The following is a 10904-nucleotide window of genomic DNA, read 5'->3' on the forward strand; positions in this document are numbered from 1 at the left end:
TTTTTCAATTGTTTAAATGTATTCTTTTTCCAGAGACACTAATTAGTTACATTAAAACCAACTTTAGAGCTGACCCCCCCCCCCCCCCCAGGCTCAAATTTTCATTATAAATAACATTTCCCAATAGCCTATAAAGTATATTCATTTATTTGCACTAAATTGTAAGGTATGCACGCTTAGTAGGTTAAAGCTTTTCAAAACATGTCAAGGCAGCTTTTTGATTCTTGTTATGCAGTGTGCATACAGTCCTATAGCCTGGTCTCTGTTCTGTACCCATCATGTTTTTGAGACAGAGAGCGATGGAGGCTGGCAAATCGATGTCGATGTTGATTGGAATAAAAAATCAGAAACCAATATTCAATTTATCCTTCACAGAGCAATTACATGGGAATACCAGGCGACGAAGTAAATGATAACATTCACAAGATTCAAAATAACATTTTTTTAATTGAAGTCACAACATCAGACTTATAGAACATAGTACAAATACAACCATAAACTATGTCAGCTCACATTCATTAATAAAACATATTTATCAAGTAATGTGAAATTAGATCAGTCACAAATTTCTATGAAATCTACAAACACATAACAATTATTGATATACAATGTACATAGTTTTACTTTGTTGTAGCAAATATAGCTGTCCTGTGGCCCAGGGCTCAGATATTTCTAGATTATATGAATTATTCAAAATAAAAAAATATGGATCCAGCTGCCTAGAGGTTATTCAGTACCAACATGTCTCTAGTTTTTGTAAAGCAGATGATAGATTATGGCACAAGGACATATTTGGCAAGACATTCAATGTTTTACAAGGATTATCAACATCCAACAAACCTTAACTATGCATTAGCATACACTATTATCTGGTGGTTGTACCAAACACAGGCATCAGCATACTAATCAAAGGAAAACTATAGTAAGAAGGCTGCAATCAAACAACTATTCATGAATAGTAATGCAAGTTTGATTTTTTCCAGGGTTTAACAACTAAAATATATGGTAAAAAATTAAGCCAAGCTTGGCCCTGTCCCTACAATCATTTTATTGGTCCTTTGTTATTTTTGCTGGCCTTAATGACCAGCAGAGGGCCCTGGAAAAGGCAGATCCAATCCTGAGCACTCTTCACCTACTGCACCCTGGTTCCACAGGCACTTTGAAATGTCATGCAACTATATGGCATGTGCAGTTTGACTCATTTTGGTCCCCCCATATGTTGGACATCATAGAGAACTACACATGGTGCTATAACATTTTGGGGATTTGTAAAAAGACCCATAATGCAACTGTGAACCATGCCTGTCTTCTTTAATTTATTAGAACATTTTATTAAATCGCTTTTATATATTAAGTGTAATGGTGGACAGATACCTAAAAAAACAGGTTTCAGTTTGTGGCAAGGTAAGGAAAAATTATCAACAAAGTGAAACAAACTGACAAGTTTACCTATAAATCATACAAAAATGCATACAGCATTACTACCAAGTAAAAGAAAACTCTTGTCAGAAAAGCCAAGTGTAATGTCAGCAGGCATTGAACTGTCTTTCAAACATTATCCTAGAAGGATTTTCTTCTAAGGCAAATAAAAAGACTCAATGGGCCATCATTGTCTAATAAAGCCTGAACACTGCATAGGTCAGTAGCAAAGTAAACCCTTAAAACCTGTTGGCTACAACGCTGTCTAAATCAGCGAGCAAGAACAAGTAGTGTGTATAGTAAAATCAGAACTCCAGACTATCAAACTACAGGAAATGAACAGCAGCCAGATGTCAGAAATTACCTCTAAACCCTTGTACTGTAACTTAACTCTGACAGGATAGATTTTAAACATAAAAACGTGCTACCTTTGCTACCAATTTTACAGCTACTCATACCAATGTCACCGCAGCTAATCAATGCATGTAACACGATTTGCTGAGTGTTATCACAATGCAATGATGTGATAGGGCTCCTACGTTTCAAATGTATCCCTGGAAAGCCCCCAGGATTTAAAGCAAACAAGCATATGCTTAGCCTGCCTGAAAGGTTCCAGGGCACAATTTCAAATTTGAAAGAAGTTGGGATTCTATGCATAGGCTAGACTTAGAATCCAAGTGGCTCCACATGAAAAAACTGCAAGGTACCTGCACATTAGAACTATGTTGCCCAAAAGTTCAAGGCCACAAAAACATTTTACTTTATGGGTGGAAGGTCAGTGAAAAGTCACTACCAAGGGGAAACAGAATAGACAGACAGCTGGGTCAGTTGTTAAGTACATATCAACACAAATATCCACTTTAACTATAAAGAGAGTTTATTCTGAAAATGTTTTTTTGTGAAATATGTGGCATACTGACTAATTGTGCTTTGTAAATTAGAGGCATACTCATACCATACATTATAGACCTCCATAACAGACATATTTCACATCTAAATACTCATCAATTCCATATTTGGATCCTTCTCTGCCAAGGCCAGACTGCTTGACTCCACCAAAGGGACACTCAACTGAGGAGAGCAGGCCCTCATTGACACCAACCATTCCCACTTCAAGGCGTTCAGCCACTCTCCAGATCTGTGCTGGGTCTTGGGAATAAAAGTAACCTGCAAACAGATGAAACATATGTATGAAGAACAAGATTTCTAAAAAAAAAAAAAAAAAAAAAATAAAAAAAAAAACTGTGGGTGTCTACGACAGCTACAAAACACAAATAAAATCACACATATAGTTGATTCTGTTTTTGCAGTAAATAAACAAGAAGAGAAAACTGTATACACTGTTTTTGTTTCCTACTCACCTACAGTAAGTAAATGAAGAATGCGTACCCTATCATATGAATGGGAGGAGGCGTTATCCAGCATTAAACTGCTACATACTACATACACAAGCAATTATGCACAGTAAACATTATAAACTAAAAAAAATCTATTGGGTATAAGGACACCACAATTCAAAAGTGACCATCATGACAAAACTATCTACATGAACATGCATCCACGGTTCCTGCTGTATAACATACCTGCCAATCCGACATTTGCCGAATTTGCAATGGCAAGAGCTTCCTCCTCTGTATCGAATCTGGTCAATTAAAAAGAAGATTAACTGATAGTACAGTAGAAACAAACATATAATTGTGTTTAAGAGACCAAAGAGAAACATTTCACTGTATCCATGAGCAAGAAAACAGTAATGCAGTAAAAGCAATCATAAGGTATAAAACCACTCATAAGAGGCCTAACAAGAGACTAAATACATTAAGAATTGCCAGACCCATTATAATGATATAACTGTGATCCCTGCTTACTTAACGACAGGCGCCAGGGGTCCAAATGTTTCTTCTCTGGTGCAAAGCATCTTTGTAGTAACATTACTGATCAAAGTAGGTTCATAGAAATTTTTCCCAACACTGGACCTTTTGCCTCCCACTTCAATACAAGCACCCTGAGACACGGCATCTTTCACATGTTGCTCCACCTAGAATAATAATAGTAAAAGAAAAAGGATTTTAAATCTCAGCTACAGGGAACCAGGTTAATACATTTTGTTTTTGTAATTTTAAACCAAATGTAATTAAATCAAAATGTGTACAAATACAAGTAAAAATACTTGTTAAATTGTTTTCTTCAAGCTCTCCAAGTGTCTCTGTTTTAAAGGAACAATCCAGAAGAGAAAACAGTGAGGAATAGTAAAAGAAGGAATGGTTTTGCATATATGTGATCTCATTCAAGATTCACCTCTGTCATGTCTTGAGTTTTAACTCTAGTCCCCTTTAAAGGGAAGCCATGGGTTCAACAGATTTTTTTTTTAACTTAAAACATAAATAACAAAAGACCTTTTAACAGACCAAAATGAGACAAATAACACAGATTTAGAGTTTGGGTACACTTTAGGCTGGGATATACCAGGCAACAACAGTTATCAGTATTTACCAGACCCCTGTTATAAGTAAAAATAAATTAGCAGCAGGCAAATACCAGAGTTTGGCCATTGTCCCCAGCATCTCATCTGTGCTCCAATAATAACAATATCAATGTCTGCACAGCCCAAGTTGCCTAGAATCAGGGTCTCCAGGTTACATTGGGGAATTTGATTCAAGAAAAAAAATTAGGCATGGTTCCTTGAATCTCACCTGGCCTGTAGACAAAAGAAAATGTTTGCAGCGCTCATTCCCCAGAATCAGGATTTCCATGACACATTGGAGACAAATTATCACAAGCCACTAGTGTGTAAAAACATCTTTGTCCCAACTATATTAGTTTATTTTGTTAGGTATAATAACTGGTTCCTCTTAGGAGCCACATTGAAAGATGCACACTTTAATATACACATTTCAAAGGCCTGCATTTCCTCAGTTTTTTTACCTTTTCCACAGCCTTTTCATTAATGAGCGGACCCTGAGTGACACCTTCCTCAAATCCATTGCCTACATGCAGATCTTTTCTCATCAATGCTGCCAGCTTCTGTACAAAGGCATCATGTATTCCTTTCTGAACCAAGAATCTGTTTGAACACACACAAGTCTGTAGAAAACAAGAAACACAAGTATGTAAAGAAAACGTATCATTGCTTCATATAACCATTTTGTAGAGGTTATCAGCGTAGTACTTCTTGCAGGGGTTGTATGCAGTATAGAAGGAAGGAGAAAGAAGAGAGAAAATACCAAACCAATACCTCAGAGAAGGGACTTAAGATAAATACACATGCTAGATAATTGTGGCTCAAGGTCAACAATCGTGATCGTCTCACTACGCAACAAACAGGAACAATCGCTAACATTTCCTATGGGGAAAGATGCAGTGGGGTACCTTCTGCACATCCTCCCCCTCCACAAGAACTAAACAGAACTGTATGTACAGCGTTCAAACTTTGTAGTGAAATTGGCAATGATTTGGACACTTTCTATTAGCTATCTCGGTCAATGTGACAGTCAGGGACTGGCCAGTGCACGCACATCTAAAGCAGCAGATGATTGGTCCCACCAACAGGAAGGAGCACTGATGAAGGAACCAAGAGCGTGGATTAGGGAGAGTATATTTTTTCTTCACAAGGTAATAGTTAGATTTTCTGAGATAGATTAGAGGGGGTGATTTTTTTTGTCTAAAGATGGGCTTTAGGCATTCAAATGTATGTACAGCGCTTGTAGTGTAGGGAAGATTTTAGTGAAGATTGTTACAGAGACAGAAGCTGATGGGAAACCCCAAATGGTTTAGTTATCACAAGAACAAGAGTTGACCCTAGATCTTCCATTGTGAAGCTTATACAAGGCTAAAAACCATCTTTAGTCCCCAACATGACATGTTTATAACTTATTATCATATTTCACTGGCTCACTGGCATTGTGGTAGGAAAAAGTCTCATGCTCCCTCAAACTAAGATGCACCAAATATTTACAAGAGCTCAACAGATGAACTAAGATATCCACTTTCCTCCTCTTTTGCAGTACAGTCTCTCTTTTTTTTTTTGAATAAGCAATTTTTCGTACCTGTCCAGAATTCCGAAACTTGGAAGCAAGAGCACCAGCTACTGCTTTGTCAACATCTGCACTATCAAACACAATGAATGGAGCATGTCCGCCAAGTTCCATAGACACCCGCTTTACAGAATCAGCAGCATAGCGAAGCAGAATCTTCACACGGAAAAACAGAAAACATGGTCAGTCACAAAATGTTTGTAATATTTGAAAACGGTTTTATGTCTATAGCTACCCACAATGACCACCTTTACATAGGGTATGTAGTGTGAATTGGTTGACCTTTGGTAAATACCTGTCCATTGGTTTGAATATTTTGAGCCTCTGGTCTAAAGCAAGCAATTCAAAATTACGCCATATTTCCATTTTGTATAACAAGTTTTTGGTAAAAGAGCTCAAACTTATCTTATAAACAAATTAGGAAGAAATGTTCATGTTAGAGAAAATGAAATATATTATTTTTATAATATATTTATAGCATACCACTGGTGCAAGAGAATTTATTTTCACCATGCATTATCACTAATCTTTCCACTTTTCATTACAAACACTCTGCTTCCACATGTCTGCTTGTATAATGCACAAATGGCTCCACAGTAATGCACATTTAAACAGTTTATTGGTTTATAATACCTTTCCTGTAGCAGTGGACCCAGTAAAGGAAATTTTGGCTACTGAAGGATCTGTGCATAGTATTTCTCCAACTTTTGGGGCCTTTTGTCGAGAGCATGGCACAACATTGTACACTCCAGCTGGAATACCAGCCTGCTGAGCAAGCTGCAAAATAAAAAATGAAAATAAGCAAGCTCTACCACACACAGGAATCCTAACAAGACATGACTTCACATAAACTATACCTCTGCGAGTGCTAATGCAGATAGCGGGGTGTCTTCTGCAGGCTTCACTATGACTGTACACCCAGCAGCCAGAGCAGCTCCAACCTTTCTTGTGATCATTGCACTGGGAAAGTTCCACTAAAGGCAAAGAAAATAAAGATTAATTACAAATATCCAAAATGATTTCTAAAAAGCAAGTACTAATACCTTTAATAAAGAAGTATTATTTTGTTATATATATATATAAACTACAGCTTGCTGGCGTAATATCACAAGAGTGCGCATGCCAACACAGCAGTCATAGTGATATAGCAGCTTGCGATCTAAGTTAGTATTAATGCCATACTTCATAACCACCCAATTCTAACAGCTTGACAAAATAGACTTTGAATACATTGAGGGGGTATATATATATATTATTTTTCAATCTTGACAGTTTAAAAACCCACCGGGGTAATGATAGTTGCAACTCCAACAGGCTGTTTGAGAGCCAAGGCTCTTCGGTCTTTCAGTGGCACAGAGATCACGTCTCCGTAAATACGACGGGCCTCTTCAGCAAACCACTCCAGGAATCCTGCCGCATATAAAATCTCACCAAGTGCTTCCTTTATAGGTTTTCCCTATAAAAATATTACAGATCACATGTTACACATATCAGAGTAGCAGTATAAGCTTATACAATAAAATATATTTAGTTTTAAACACTAACCTGTAGACTGAATCAGATTAAACATATTTGCCTTATCTCAGTTATTGGAATGGTGTAGACAGAATTAAAAAAAAAAAAAAAGCATATTAGTGTAAACAGTTCAATTTCTAGGACTTCTATTTTTTATTCTGTGGTCAGCAGTCTGGCCTTGCAGCACTGGGGTCCTAGGTTTGAATCTCACAGATACCCTGGTTTCCTTCCTCATTTTAAAAACATATTGGTAGGTTATTTTGTGTTCACCCTAATTAGCCATGGATGGCTGCATATTATATTGGAGCTATGCAAATAAAAAAAGAACATAACTGATCAATGCATTCCTATAATCTACACTGGTGTTGTAAAAAAAAGATCCAATCCTGCACATATGGGACAGAAAAGAGTTCCTTCTGTTTCACTGACCTAGAACAAGAAAGCAGATCTGATGTAGCTTTTACTTGCAGCAAACTTGTACAATGTCAAGAACTTAAAGTACCAACTGCAGACAGCCAGGCAACTAGCATTTCCACAAGGAGGATAATTGGTACTAACATACTTCAGGACAGTTTTCTAATTACCCCCCAAGCGGTAATCCCAAGTGTGACTCGGGGTGGATTTTCCATGCAAACTGCAGTAATCCCGAGTCACACTCGGGGTCGTTAAAAAACAATATAAAACCCCGGGCGCCCTTCTTATCCCTGCAGGTCCTTTGGCGGCGTCCTCCTTCTTTGATCTTCTCCCAGCTTGTGCAGAGACATTCTCCGGGGTTTCCCGGTGTGACGCGGGTGCATGCGTCGGTTCATGTGGGAGGCTCGGCAGGAAATGTAAAAAATTTTGTACTGGATTCAATACAAAATAACTATATTGATTTCAATACAAAGAAATCTTTATGTTATATAATTATATTATACATGCTACTGTACAGTTATATTACGTTTCACTATTTTATTTTTTTTTAACAGATTTTTGCATTTTTTATTTAAAGTTTATTATTAAATGTAAATAAATATTGGACATATTTCGGTAATTTCAGCCTAAGAATTATAAGCCTAAAATGTAAAATAAATTACCATGCCAAAAAATGTAACGTTTTTTGCATGAATATACGGACAGAAATAGAATGCTAGGGTAATTACCATGTCCTTACAATTATAAAACATATACTGTATATATATTTTATAAGGATATGAAAAAAAATAGAAAGGGAGGGTCCAAGGGGTTTAAAAACCTAAGTCTAAAGCATCAATGATCTTACATTTTCTGCTGTGATAATCTTGGCAAGATCTTCCTTGTTCTGGATCATCAGGTCATACCATTTACGCAACAAGTTGCTTCGTTCCTAGAAGAAAGTAAAAGATTTTTAGACTTATAAACGCCACTTACATGTTAAAAACTATTAGGTGAGTTACAGAATATGTGACCTGGCCATCCTTTTTTTTCTATCAATTATTTGAATATGGCGTGGCCTTCTTTGAAATCCTGTGGCAAATAAAGTGCTACATACATTTGTAAAGCACATTTCTGAACTGCATAGTGCATATGCATTCTTTTAAAGCAGTGCAGTGTTCTCCCCAGCCCCTTTTAGCTGGGCGCACCACCCGGCACTTTTCAGTAACCACCCAGCTGTTTTTGGGTGGTTACTGAAGAGTTGGGTCACAATACAGGTGTTGCAACCTGCCTACAATTTCTTCCCTCCTGGCTGAAAAAAATTGAGTCGAAGACTGCAGTGGTATAGATTAGTCACTGGTTTTTACCCAGGTCACCAAAATCAGCAGGTGAGCCATTGGCAGCATCAGGATAGTTAGCAGAAGATTGAAGCTGTGAAACCATCAGAATAGATTTATTTTTCTAGCAATGTTGCAAAGGCCAATAGGACTGGTTGTGCTGTAAAAGTACTACGCTAGACTAGAGTAACTGTATATGTCTACATGTACACAGGTCAAGCAAAACATTAAAACCACTTGCATCTGAAGATGTCCTCTGGTATCCAGCACCAAAACATTAGCTTCAGGTCTTTTAAGTCCCACTACCCCAATTGCCTGCCTTCTTCTTAAAATGCAACCTGCAGCCAAAGTTGCTATCCTCAACACATAATCTAAAAGGAAACATGATTCACACCAGGCCACCTTCTTTCCTTGCTTCATGATCCAGTTCCAATGCTTAGTGTCCGTGGATAGGGGGTCAGCATGGACATTATAGCCTGCAACTAGTCTGTAGCCTCATATACAGCAACAGTGTTCCCCCCAGCCCCTTTTAGCTGGGCGCACCACCCAGCATTTATTGGTAACTACATGGCTGTTTTTGGGTGGTTGCTGATAAATTGGCTCACAATATAGGAGCTGCCAGCCACCTACAATTTCTTCCCACCAAGCTTAAAAAAAATTCTGGGTTGAACACTGAGCAAGTTGTGATGTTCTGTATATTTTCATACCTCTCTGTAGCTCTCCTGTAGGATCAGACCAGATAGTCAAGCCAGTTAGTTACTCGTAGCTATGACCCCAATAGGAATACACTGAATCACCAAAAAGGTGGCGAGTATGGTCATTTTTGATTCAGTGGAAGCTACAGGTTAAAATCTTGCTTGTTGGTGGTTTGTCACGCTTTACAGAGGTGAGAATACGTTAATGACATGCAAAAGTGGGGTCACAGTGGCACAACTGTACATTTCCTTTGTTCTTGGAAACAATGTTTGATTATATCTTAAGGAAAAACTAAATGTGAGCAAGCTAAACGTCAGAAAAAAATAAAATTGTTGCGATTGGCATCCTGTGTCCTTCTGATGACACCTACGGGTGAAGCGCATCAAGGACAATAAAATACAGTACAATACGAATACAAAGATATAATGTCATACAAGTAATGTATTATGTAATGGTAGATATGTACTAATACAAGCTGTTTGTGCTCAATTGTTTTTAAACATCACATAATAAATCGGTAGTTTATTCTTTTAATATAGTAGAATTTTTGTGGTAGACACCAGAAAAGTCCTGGTAAATCAAGCAATTGGGTTCAGATTTACATACAAATTCAAGAACAAACCTCATATGTAACCTGTGGACTACCTGTGTAAATATCAAACCATAATGTGTAGAAATGAATATATAACACACGTGTTTGCTCTCGGCACCCCCAGATCTGGAAGAATGATGGAAGGGATATTATTGGCATGTTGCCATCACCCAGCTTGATGCTCACCTTACTGGGCACCTCTTTCCAGGTGTGGAAGGCCCCTGATGCAGCTTTTATTGCCTCTCTGCATTCTGCAGGCCCGCAGTCAGCAACCTGCACCAGTTGTGTGCCAGTGGCGGGATCCAGCACCGGGAAGGTGGCAGAATCAGACGAGCGAATCCAGGAGCCACCGATGTAGGCAGTGGAGCGCAGAAGGGAGGTGGGCAATGAGGGGGCACCAGACGATGACATCCTGCATAGGGCTCTCAGGATGCCAGGTGAGGGGAGATGTGCAAACATTAGATCCCAAGGAAGAAAAGCCTGGAAAGGAATGGATTACACAATGTGCACAGGTATGCATGCAATAAAAGCTGTAATCATTCAATGAGAGATTAATGATTAATATGTACGAGGACACAGCTCAGAGATCACATGTGATGCTATGGGAATGCTGCCAATCTCTCCTATGGTGTAATATACAACATACACTGACACTGAGTGTGTGGAATGACGCTGCTAGGTATGGAGCGAGGTACAAAACAGGTGACACATAGGATAGAATAACACATACAGCACAAAACCTCCCCCGACCCTGACTGCACTGACAGCAAGGTGAGGCGACACTACAATCGTGCGTAGGGGGCGTGTAACCTGCTTTCACCAATCGCCATCCCGCGGGTATCAACTCTACCAATCACGATTCTCCAGCTTTTTGTTCTCATCCAATCGTCGTCCTAGACTCGCCACTCATCTGCGTCT

The 10904-nt window shown here is 38.5% G+C and overlaps 1 protein-coding gene across 1 annotated transcript; it reads right to left on the reverse strand.

The window, feature by feature from the left end:
• Nucleotides 1-427: 427 nt before the first annotated feature.
• On the reverse strand, nucleotides 428-10759 carry ALDH5A1 (aldehyde dehydrogenase 5 family member A1). Its single transcript, XM_072411607.1, has 10 exons — nucleotides 10173-10759; nucleotides 8230-8313; nucleotides 6739-6909; nucleotides 6311-6427; nucleotides 6087-6230; nucleotides 5466-5609; nucleotides 4345-4503; nucleotides 3288-3457; nucleotides 3003-3061; nucleotides 428-2586 (listed from the first exon to the last, which is right to left on the reverse strand). The coding sequence occupies exons 1-10, from the start codon at nucleotides 10443-10445 to the stop codon at nucleotides 2381-2383; spliced, it is 1527 nt and encodes a 508-aa protein (XP_072267708.1). The 5' UTR covers nucleotides 10446-10759; the 3' UTR covers nucleotides 428-2380.
• Nucleotides 10760-10904: the final 145 nt, after the last annotated feature.

This window comes from Pyxicephalus adspersus, chromosome 5 (assembly GCF_032062135.1).
Source record: "Pyxicephalus adspersus chromosome 5, UCB_Pads_2.0, whole genome shotgun sequence".
In the NCBI taxonomy this organism is placed as follows: domain Eukaryota; kingdom Metazoa; phylum Chordata; class Amphibia; order Anura; family Pyxicephalidae; genus Pyxicephalus; species Pyxicephalus adspersus.

Bases quoted from the DNA above. Each gene is read 5' to 3' on its own strand.
- ALDH5A1 (XM_072411607.1), bottom strand. From the start codon at position 10,445: ATGTTTGCACATCTCCCCTCACCTGGCATCCTGAGAGCCCTATGCAGG. The intron at 6,231-6,310 runs GTATAGTTTATG...TTTATTTTGCAG, and splicing joins CTGCATTAGCACTCGCAGAG to CTTGCTCAGCAGGCTGGTAT. The intron at 4,504-5,465 runs GTACGAAAAATT...TGTTTTCTACAG, and splicing joins AGTTTCGGAATTCTGGACAG to ACTTGTGTGTGTTCAAACAG.